The sequence below is a fragment of the Plasmodium yoelii genome, assembly GCF_900002385.2.
Source record: "Plasmodium yoelii strain 17X genome assembly, chromosome: 13".
NCBI lineage: Eukaryota > Apicomplexa > Aconoidasida > Haemosporida > Plasmodiidae > Plasmodium > Plasmodium yoelii.
Genome location: NC_036185.2, coordinates 39,672 through 52,296, shown reverse-complemented (window position 1 = coordinate 52,296; position 12,625 = coordinate 39,672). Strand labels below are relative to the sequence as shown.

The 12,625-nt window shown below is 21.0% G+C and overlaps 3 protein-coding genes across 3 annotated transcripts; all 3 read left to right on the top strand.

Moving 5' to 3' along the window:
- Window positions 1-1,930: 1,930 nt before the first annotated feature.
- On the top strand, window positions 1,931-2,981 carry PY17X_1300091 (PIR protein; the record flags this gene model as incomplete). Its single annotated transcript, XM_022956655.1, has 3 exons — window positions 1,931-1,945; window positions 2,066-2,806; window positions 2,892-2,981. The coding sequence occupies 3 exons, from the start codon at window positions 1,931-1,933 to the stop codon at window positions 2,979-2,981; spliced, it is 846 nt and encodes a 281-aa protein (XP_022811012.1).
- A 2,396-nt stretch (window positions 2,982-5,377) lies between these two features.
- Window positions 5,378-6,580, top strand: PY17X_1300083 (uncharacterized protein; the record flags this gene model as incomplete). The annotated part of the gene is made up of 3 exons (XM_719312.3): window positions 5,378-5,392; window positions 5,530-6,405; window positions 6,494-6,580. The coding sequence occupies 3 exons, from the start codon at window positions 5,378-5,380 to the stop codon at window positions 6,578-6,580; spliced, it is 978 nt and encodes a 325-aa protein (XP_724405.3).
- Window positions 6,581-8,837: 2,257 nt separating this feature from the next.
- On the top strand, window positions 8,838-9,953 carry PY17X_1300077 (PIR protein; the record flags this gene model as incomplete). Its single annotated transcript, XM_034637648.1, has 3 exons — window positions 8,838-8,852; window positions 8,981-9,772; window positions 9,861-9,953. The coding sequence occupies 3 exons, from the start codon at window positions 8,838-8,840 to the stop codon at window positions 9,951-9,953; spliced, it is 900 nt and encodes a 299-aa protein (XP_034493587.1).
- Between the last annotated feature and the right edge of the window lie 2,672 nt (window positions 9,954-12,625).

Here is a 12,625-nt window from a genome sequence, read left to right as displayed (position 1 = left end):
ATTGAATTATGGAGATTATAATATACAATGGATTTGTTTGTTTGATGAAATATTTTATTTAGCAAAAGTTATAATTTTGAATATTGCTGTGCATTATAATATATCTTGTAATAATAGGATTATATGTGAGGATGAGTATGATTTATAAGATGATTGATTTTGGATATTGCTGTCATTATATCTTGAGGTTGATGGGCATATTGTTATTGTTAATTAAGGAGGGAATATATAATAGATAGTGATAAAATATAGGTTGATATATATCGACAATATAACGTTGTCTATAGATATTAGTATGCTTCTAACATTTTTGAAGTTTTAATTGTAGTTACTATTCTCTTTTTGTATTTCATATTTGTATTAATAGAAATTGATTTATACGGCATAATTTATTTATCATAAGGTATACTAACATATTAATCACTATTAATTTGTAAGTTTTAATGATATGGTGTATATATAAATTGGAAATATATTATAAATGGTAAATTGAAAAAATATAAGTATATAATAAAATTTAATGTTATAGTTCTAGTAATTATAAATAATATGATAGACAAAATGCGTTATTATTATATGCTTATACATATAAACTAATATTGAAATGTTATTTCATTGTGAAACCTTCATATAATTAAACATTAATATTATCGAAAAGACATAATACTGCATTATAAAGGTATCAATGTTATATATTTTGTTAAAGATCCACTTTGGGATATATGGTTTTATATTTTAAAAATATGGGCAATGGAGAAAAGGCTAAAGACTAATTAACGTTAAATGCCTTTTTATTGTTCCATATTAACACATATTATATTATCATTATTTGGTGAATCGTATTAAATTACAAACAACAGTATGTTATCATAGAATTAATAAAATATAGAATTTTTAATAAATTATTTGAATGTATATGCATTAATAACTATAAAAATATAATATATAAGATAAAAATGGACAATCCATAAAATGTACGAATATTTACATAAATTTATATATTAAAAGAGAAAATATATCTTATCTCTCTCCTACTAAAGGGTAATATAAAAACCTAATATATATAGTTTTCTATTATACTTTAAAATTTCATCAGTAGGTATTTATATGTTATATATTTAATATTTACTAAGTATTATTTTAAAATAAATCTACTTTCAAAGGCTTATTTAGGCTTATAAATACGGGTTCAGTGCTGATTGTTGTTTTAAAGAATGGAAAAGATGGGAAAATATATAATAAAATTACCCAACAGAGAATACATCTAAATTGGGATATTTAGGAATAAAAATCAAGTTATTTAACGCATTAAAATTATTTTTTAATTTATCTATATTAAATACAAATAATATAAATTTATATAATATGCATAGAAAACGGTGCATGTAACTAAATTTGAGAATGCTATTATTTTAGAAAAAAACATATTATATATTATAAGAAACAATCATGTAAATATTTAATATATTTTAAAAAATGACTATTTATATACTTTAAGGATTCTAATAATAGCTTTTTTAATTTTTTATATGTGTGCAGTATTTAAGTTTTAGGACGTTGTTTGTGTTCTGTATTAAAGCATATGTATAGTATACATTTTTTAGATTCATTATAAAAGTATATCCATTTTTATAATATAGTTATACCAAATGTTAGTAAGAATTGTTTTTTTGTATAAAATGCATCATATATATGGCAAAAGTGTATAAGCAACCTTCTATTTAAGGTAATTTAGCTAAGTGCCATAAAATGAGTATAATATTTTAGTAATATTAATATATTATTATTTTACATGAAGTTAAAAATAATAATATGTTCAACGAAAGATAATTGATATGTAAATATCTTGAGTAAATATACTATATATTCTATGCAATATATATAAACAACATCACCCCGCATAATCTCCAAATTATAACAGAATTTCATTATGTCTTATAGAGTGGTATATATATTTTTTCTTATATTATTCGTATGTTGCATTCCTATAAATTATATTAATTTTAATTATAATAACATTTATGTTAATACATTTTTTTGTTTAATTCGTAAAATATATTCGTAGTGTGATATAATTGGTGCGATTGATAATTATGTTGATGATCCGAAACACTCGGGAGGATATAATTCTATTAGTTGTTTTGATTATTATTGCCCTGATGGTAACTGTGATACCGATGAAAAAAGAGTTAGTTCTGGTTTCTTAGCATTACTAAAATTGTTTGAGGGTATTGATCATAATGAAAAAATAGAGAGTGATAAACTTGCTGAATATGCTATTTTATGGTTAAGTTATAAACTAAATCAAAAAACACAAAATGGAACCACAAAATTATACGATTTTTATACTAAACATATAAAAACAAATAGTAAATATAGTCAGCATATAACTGATAGTGATAAGATTAATAATGATGTTATAGAAAATAAAATAAAATCGATGAATATGAATATTAAAGATATATCTAATTTTTATGATCCATTTAAATCATTATGTAAAATGTATAGAGAACTTGATGCAAACAATAAACAATGCATGCCATGTTTAGAAAATGTTGGAGAATTTTTTGAAAAATGTGAAAAAGTTAAAAATACTTTGGATATTTCTAAAGGAAGTTCCTATTCACAACTATGGTCTAGTTTATCAAATGATTATGATAAATTTAAAGAGAAATATAATAATGGTAAGTGTGGTTATGTCCCATCACTTGTAGCTTGTCCACGAAGCTCAGTAACAAAAAATACACTAATAAAAATTGCAATTATATTTGTTGCATCATCAATTTTATTGGGAGTTTCTTATAAGGTAAATAATAAGGAATTAAAAAAAAATATTATATATATGTAAACATTAACAAAAAAATTACTTACTTCTTAACATTTTATATTAGTATTCGTTATTTGGATTTCGGAAAAAAGTTAAAAAACGTTTAAGAAGAAAGCTAAAATCATTAAGAAGAAAATGGTTAATTGATATATGATTCGAAGAGAGTGACAATTTAGGAATAATAATAATTATTTATATATTTTAGGAAACTGTTTATTTGAAAATAATTTTGCATAATTGTTATATAGTTTTTATGTTGTGAACCCATGTTTAGGGTTAAGTATTATATTGCACTTAATTTTTTATAATTTGAATACTAATTAAATATATGTTTCATTCTGTATGTTTAATAATGAGAAGTCCAAATATGCAACCGCAAAGGGTACTTCCATTAATATGAAAAGGATCACATTACATTTTTTCATAAAGTATAATAAGTGTTCATTCTGATTTAATATAATTAAAAAAAATGTCTATATTGTATATATTAATATAGATATTGATTATATGTGAATTCATATTATGCTATATCATATTTGTCTATTATATAAATTTGTTTAATCTATGGTTATATCAAATTATGTATAACACCACATGTTTTTTATTTGGTAAAACTTATTATTTGTATCATATTTATTTGAATTTAAATTATATTTTAATAACCGAACAGTATAATAATTTTATATGTCAGAGTATAATTATAATTCGATTCATTTGGAACAATTGTCTACATTATAATATACCTTCATGTTAATTAAACGCACTACTAATATATAATAGATAATCATAAAATATAGACGTATGGTATATTGCTCGAGGTTCAACAATATAACATTGTCTATAAAATATTATTATGCTCCTAAAATTTTTTGAAGTTGTAATTGCAGTTAATATTATCTTCTTGTATTAATAGAAGTTGATTTGTACGCTTAAATTTATTTATCATAAGGTATAGTAATAGATTAATTACTATTAATTTTTAAACTTCATAGTTTTGAAGTATACATAAATTGGAAATATACTATAAGTAGTTATTTGAAAAATATAAGAATATTAATAAAATATAATGTTATAGTTTGTTCTAATAATTATAAATAATTTGATGGATAGAATAGCGTTATTATTATATGACTATACATCTAATAAAATACTCTACCAATAACTAATATTGAAATATTGTTATATTGTAAAATCTTCATATAATTATATATTAATTTTATCGAAAAGACACACAATAATACATTATAAACGTATCAATGTTATATATTTTGTTAAAGATCCAATTTGGGATTTGTAGTTTTATATTTTAAAAATATGGGCAATGGAGAAAATGTTAAAGACTAATTAATCTCAAATGCCATTTTAATAACACATATTATATTATCATTGTTTAATGAATCATCATTTTGTAATCTTAAATAGCATTATTTTACCATATAATTAATAAAATATAGGAAAATTAACGAATTATTTTAATGTATATCCATTGATAACAATAACAATAAAATATATAAGATAATAATGAACAGTGCAGAACATTTAACGAATATTTATCTAAATATATATATTAAAAGAGAAAATATATCTTATCTCTCTCCTCTTAAAGGGGAATATAAGAATCTAATACACATAGTTTTCTATTATACTTTAAAATTTCATCAGTAGGTATTTATATGTTATATATTTAATATTAATAGAAATGTATAATAAATGTTTAACATTTACTATGTATTATTTTAAAAATAATATAGATTCAAAGACTTATTTAAGCTTATAAATACGGGTTCAGTGCTAATTGTTGTTTTAAAGAATGGAAAAGGTGGGAAAATATATTATAAAATTAGTCAACAGATAATACTTCTAAATTGGGATATGTAGGAATAAAAATAAAGTTATTTAACGCATTAAAATAGATTATGAATTAATCTATATTAAATAAAAATAATATGAATTTATGTAATTTGCATAGAAAATGGAACATGCAACATAATTTGAAAATACTATAATTTTAGAAAAAAATATACTATATATTATAAGAAACAATCATGTAAATATTTAATATATTTTAAAAAATGACTATTTATATACTTTTAAACATTATAGTAATAATGGATTTCTTAATTGTTTCGATTTGTTCAGTATATTCATTTTGAGACACCATTTATTAAAACAAAAGATATGATGTTGTTTATTTTATATATTAAAGCATGTGTATAAGATGATATATTTTTAATTCGTTACAAAGTTGCTTTAATTTTTATAATAATGCCCATATGAGGGTTATTAAGAACAACAATTTATGTAAAATTGTATTTATATACATATGGTAAATAATGTATTAAACAACCCTAATTTGTGGGAATTTAAGTTCCATAAAACTATTATATTGTTCCAAATTACCTTTAAATTAATATTAAAAATGATAGGAATTTATTTAAAAACAAACGATTTTATATTAGACTTCAATTATTTTGTCATTTATTAAGCGTAAAATATATAAAACAATATTATGCTACATAATTTACATATTACAAACAAAATAAAATTACAATGGATAATGACATGGTATCTGCATTTTTTAATAAAATTTGCTTTTCCTTATATTTTTCGATGTCATATTATCTATAAAATTCATTAAATTTTATGTTATAAGAATTTCATTAACATATATTTTTATTATACTTTTATAAATTCTTTCTTAGTGTGAAAAATTTAATGTAGTAATTCAACATTATCCTGATGAATCAAAGATTGGTGATGGAAGTAATTTTGATAATATAACGAATGTTGCTAGATACTGCCGTGATGAAGAATCAGGGGAAACAGAATGTAAGACTGAACTCGATAAAATAAATGCTGTATGCTTATGGTTACTCAATGAAAATATTGCTAAAGGGATTGATGATTTAAGTAATGACCAGGTTGAATCGTTTATTATATACATTATGATATGGTTAAATTATAAGTTAAACCTAAAGAAAGATGAAGGAACCAACCTAAATGATTTTTATACTAATATAGAAAAAAATGAGAATTATACTAATTGTACAAATGGTGATGATGATTGTAGTAATAAATTAAAAAAAAAAACGGGATATAATAATTTTAAGGAAATCATAGTTAAAAATATGGATTTGTTGAACATTCATTTTGAAGATATATCTAAATTTTTTGAAGCATTTAAATTATTATGTAAAATGCATGATGAATTTAATGAAAAAACTCTAGAATGCTCGAAATATTTGGGATATGCAAATGACATTGTTGGCAAATTTAAAAAACTTAATGAAAATTCTAGTGCTACTAGAAACAGTTCATATAGTCAAATATGGTCTACTTTATCAACTGATTATGATAGTTTTAAAAAGGACTATGATGATAATAGTTGTATGGGTATTCCATCGATTCCAACGATAAAAATAAAACAAAATCACGTACAAAGTTATGAAGATCATTCTGAACATGATTCTGTACAAAATTCTGGTGTTACATCATCAAGCTTGTCGATAGTAAAAAAATTAATTCTAGCTTTATCAATATTCAGTGCAATGACAATCTTTTTGGGAATTTTTTATAAGGTAAATAATAAGAATTTAAAAATTATTTTCATTAAATATATGCAAACGTTAACAAAAAAATCGTACACTTCTTAACATTTTACATTAGTGTTCGTTATTTATATTACGGAAACGATCTCAAAAACAACATTTAAGAGAAAAGCTAAAAAATATAAAGAAGAGAATGAACCATTAATATATGATTCGAAGAGAGTGACAATTTAGGAACAATAATAATGATTTATATATTTTAGGAAACTGTCTATTAGGAAGTAATTTTTGCACAATTTTTATATAGTTTTTATGTTGTGGGTCGGGGTTGAGTTTGTGTTTATAGAACCCATATTTGGGTTAAGTGTTATATTGCATTTAATTTTGAGTAACTTTTTATAATTTGATAATATTTGGGGTTTGTAAATGTTGATAAAGGGTTTCCAATGTTCCATGGTTTAGGGTTATATTGAATTATATATATCATAAAATGGTGATATTATGGTATATGATAATTGTCTATTATATAAAACTTGTTAATCAGGGCTATATTGAATTATGGAGATTATAATATACAATGGATTTGTTTGTTTGATGAAAGATTTTATTTAGTAAAAGTTATTTTGATTTAAATTATATTACGGGAATATATGTTGTAATAATAACATTATATGTGAGGATGGGTAGGAATTATAAGATGATTTTGAATAGTTGTGCATTATATGGGCATATTGTTATTGTTAATTAAGGAGGGGATATATAATAGATAGTGATAAAGTATAGGTTGATATATATCGACAATATAACGTTGTTTATAGATATTATTATGCTTCTAATATTTTTTAAGTTTTAATTGTAGCTACTATTCTTTTGTATTTTACATTTGTATTAATAGAAATTGATTTATATGCCATAATTTATTTATCATAAGGTATAATAATAGATTAATCACTATTAATTTTTAAACTTTATATTTTGAGGTATATATAAATTGGGAATATATTATAAGTAGTTATTTGAAAAAGCATAAGTATATTAATAAAATTTAATGTTATAGTTCTAATAATTATAAATGTGATAGATAAAATGTGTTATTATTATATGACTATACATATAATCTAATAAAATACCAATAATTAATATTGAAATGTTGTTTTATTGCGGGAACTTTATACAATTAAATATTAATTTTATCAAAAAGACACATAATACATTATAAAGGTATCATTTTTATACATTTGTTAAAGGTCCAATTTGGGATATGTGGTTTTATATTATAAAAAACTGGATAAATAAAGAAAATGCTAAAGACTCAATTCATGTTAAATTCCATATTAACGCGTTTTATATTATCATTATTTTACCATATAATTAATAAAATATAGAATTTTTAACAATTTATTTGAATGCGTATACACTGATAACTATAGTAGTAGAATATATAAGATAAAAATGGACAATTCATAAAATTTAGCGAATATTTACATAAATTTATATATTAAAAGAGAAAATATATCTTATCTTTCTCCTCTTAAAGGGCAACATAATAACCTATTTACAAATATTTTTTTATTATACTTTAAAATTCCATCAATAGTTATTTATGTGTTATATATTTACTCAGCATTATTTTAAAAACGATATGCTTTCAAAGACGTATTTAAGATTATAAATAGCATACTAAGTATGGGTTAAGTGCTAATTGTTTTAAAGAATGGAAATTATGCGTAAAATAAAATATAAATTTCCCAATAAGGTATACATATAAGTTGAAGTATATACGAATAAAAAAAATTATTTAATGCATTAAAATTTTTTTTTAATTTATCTATATTTATTAAAAATAATATCAATTTATATAATTTGCATAGAGAAGTAACATAAATTAATTTGAAAATACTATAATTTTTGAGAAAATATATTATATTTTATAAGAAACAAGTATATAAAAATTTAATCAATCTTATTAAATAATATTTATATGCTTTTAAGGATTATAGCAATAATATATTTCTCAATTATTCCGATTTGTGCAGTATATTAGTTTTTGGATGCCATTTATTAAAACAAAAAATATGATATTGTTTATTTTCTTTATTAAGGCATATGTATAAGAAAATATATTTTAAACTCATTACAATGCTACTATAAGTTTGTGATAGAATTATACCGAAAGGTATTAAGAATAATAATTTTATGTATAAATTTATATACATATTATAAAAAATGTATTAAACAACCCTGTATTTAAGGTGAATTAGCTAATTATCATAAACCAGGAATGCATCATTTCTTTAGTAATAATATTATTTTATATTAATTACTGAAAAACTTTTAATATATTTAACTACAGACAGTTGTTATATATAGGGTTAAAGTATTTATGTCACATATTTGATGCAGTGTATATAAAACATCATGCTTTTACTCAATTTATAAATCAAAAATAAAATTTCATCACAATGGATAGGTATATGGTATATGGATTTTTTAATAATGTTTTCCTTTACATTTTTTGATATTGTATTATATATAAATATCATTAAACTTTAATAAAATTTTCAATAATGCACATTTATAATAATGTTTTTAAATTTTTTCTTAGTGTCAATTGCTCTATACTGTAAGGACCTCGATTTCCGATCATTTGGACACAGGAGGAAGCCATTATTTTAATAGTGGAAAAAATTTCGATAAGTATTGTACTAATGATAGTTGTAATAGTAATCTCGGAAAAATTAATGCTGGATGTTTATTTTTGTTTGATGAATTCTTTAAGGATTCTGATAATTTTAAATCTAATGCAAAAAGTAACATCAATATTGTTGAATACATTATGATATGGTTAAGTTATACGTTAAACAAAACCATAAATGGAGAAAAAAGTATAAATGAATTTTATAATAAATATATAAACAGTGACGAGAGCTATAAAAAGGGTATAGAAGGTGTTACTGCTTATAAAAATTATAAGGATCTTATAGATAGAAATGATTATTTTTTAAGTATGGATAAGAGCATTATATCTAAATTATATGATGCATTAACATCATTATGTAATATGCATGTTACCGATGCTGGACACGTCCCAAATTGCGATCAATGTGAGAAAGCTGCAAATGGGTTTGTTAAAAACTATGAAGGAGTTATCAGTGATTCTAATATTACTAAAAATGGTTTATATCGTAAAATATTATATATTTTATATACTTTATCAAATGATTATGATAATTTAAAAAAGAAAAATAACAATAGTTCATCCTTGCCATCGATAAAAACAAAGATTTATATGCCAATATATGGATTTTCATCATTAATTTTCTTGATAGAAAACAATTTTTATATACTTTTATTGATTTTTGGTATAATAATAGTTTTTATAGGAATTTATTATAAGGTAATAATAAGAAATTAAAAAAAAAATTTCATTATATATATAGAAACAGTAATAAACAAATCATACGTTTCTTAACATTTTATATTAGTATTCGTTATCTGGATTTCGGAATCGATTTAAAAAGCAATATTTAAGGAAAAAACTAAAAAAAATGAAGAAGGAATGGACCATTGATATATGATTCGAAGAGCAGTGATTATTCCATGAATAGTAATAATGGTTGATATATTTTAAGAATTTGTCTATTTTGAAATAAGTAATTTTGACCATAATTTTGTGGTTTATAAGAATAATTAAATAATATAACCAGTTAAATATAATGTTATATGTTTGTACAGTTTTTGCATAATTTTTATATAGTTTTTATGTTGTGGGACCCATATTGGGATTAAGTATTGTATTTTACTTAATTTTTTATAATTTGATAATATTTATTAGTTTAAAGGTTTGTTTTAAATATATATATAGTAAAAAAGTTATTAAAAATATGTATAGAATAAGCTGTAGTTTTTAATATTTATATTAAGTCTAAATATGTAAGAAAAAATGAGGATGAAAAGGAGCAATAAAGAAATATATTTTGATAAATTATAAGAATTGGATTTGTGTTAATACAACTCAATGGTAAATGTGTTGAACTATATTATGCATTTTTGTATTTTATTGTTAATTTTGTGTTAATGGTTTATGGGTCAATCGGTTGAATATTGAAATAGATGTAGAAAGATTATTCCAAAGTATCGATTTGATCCTAAAAGAAAACGTTGATTTAAATATTAACAATGCATAATATAAGAAACTGGGGGAGATGGAATGGAATTGGAAGGAAATCATAATAAATTATTTCCTTCCTCAGTAACACCTGAACCGAATGATAAATGGAGTTATGGAAGAATGAATTTGAATGGAATAATTTAAACGCACTTATTAATAAAATTATAAGCTATGCTGAGGTTTAGAGTTGCATTTTGGAGAACTCATATTTTGGGTCAGGGTTCTGTATTATAAGTTATAGTTTTGTTCTATGAAATTTATGCTTTGGGTTAGGGTTATATTTTTATTAATCTGTTTATAATGTGATCATTTATTTATCTATAAATGGTGATTAAATATATATACTATACTTGTATGTTTAATATCAAAATATGCCCCAATATGCACCACCCAAAGGAGCATAGTCATTAATGTGAAAGAGGTTGTGTAACATTTTTTTCATGAGTTATAACATATATAATTGAGTGTTTATAGAGATATAATATGGGTAAAGTAAAATATTTATATTGTATATATTAATATAGATATTGAATATATATGAATTCATATTATCCTATATCATAATTGCTTATTATATAAGACTTGTTAATCAAGAGTTATATTGAATTGTGGACATCATAATATATAATGCATTTCTATATTTTGTGAAAATATTTATTTAGTAAAACTTATTATTTGTGTCATATTTATTTAGATTTAAATTGTGTTTTAACAACCGAACTGTAGTAATATATATTCATAAAATGTCGATCGAGAATCGACAATACAACGTTATCTACAAAAGGGATTTTATGCATCTAACATTTTTAATAATCAATAAAAATATGCATATTAATAAAAAAATAAATATAGATATATGTATATTATCTTAATTTTTTATTATATATAGTTTCATTTTATGCTAAAGTTTTAAATTTAAATTATAGAAATAGTTTTCTACCCATTAATTTATTTACTATAAAGGTATACTATTATATTAGTCGCCATTACATTTTAAACTCCATAGTTTTAAGGATATATGAATTATGAAATGTATAAAATATATTACATTTAAAATAGTTAATATCATATTTTGTTCTAATAATTATAAATAATATGATAGATAGAATATCGTTGTTATTATATGACATACATATAAAATAATAAAATATTTTACAATAACTAATATTGAAATATTGTTATATTGTGAAAAATTCATATAATTAAATATTAATATAAAATATATCGAAAAAATAGATAGTAATTATTTTTTTTGAACTAATAATATTTATATTAGATTATTATATATACAGAAACTTATAAATATATATTTTAAATATAATGTTTTTACGAGATAATACATTTTTTAAAATGTTATATTTTAAAACACTGAAACAATGAAAATTATTAATTGGTTTAAATTATTCCTCTTGAGTGCATTAATTATTTCATTGTAGTAAACAGTGATATATCATTAGTAACAACAATACTAATATTAGATTAATGTATTATGTTTATTTAATTCTATCACATGGATATACAGTAGTCATATATATTATTATACGGGAGATAAGATTAAAATTGTATGCACAAAATATCAAATGAATATTATAGCCTTTAATTAAGTATTTGTTTAATGCGATAATATTAGAATTAACAACATCAAAAAAAATAATATTAATTTTATTAATGATTCTATAGTTTTCTTAAAAATATGGTTTTTCTATATTGAATTAATTTTTTTATTATAAAATATGTACTATATAATATGTTTAGATTATAAGTAGAAATGTGCACTATCATGGGAAAATCAGTTATATTGTTTCTAAAAGTTTATTATCACCACTAAGTAAAAAGAAAATGCTAAAATTATAAACCTATAAAATTTAAGTAAAATACATTAAAAAAATTTCATATAGATTCTTTTATAAATTAAAATTAGTTTTATATTATCCAAGTTTTAAAAAGATACATCTAAAATTATTTAATAAAGCACATTTTAGTATAAATAAAGTTATTATATATTATAAATACGAACTACATATAATATATTTAGAAAAGTAGTAGTATTAATCTATTCTATAAATATTGTATTTAAAT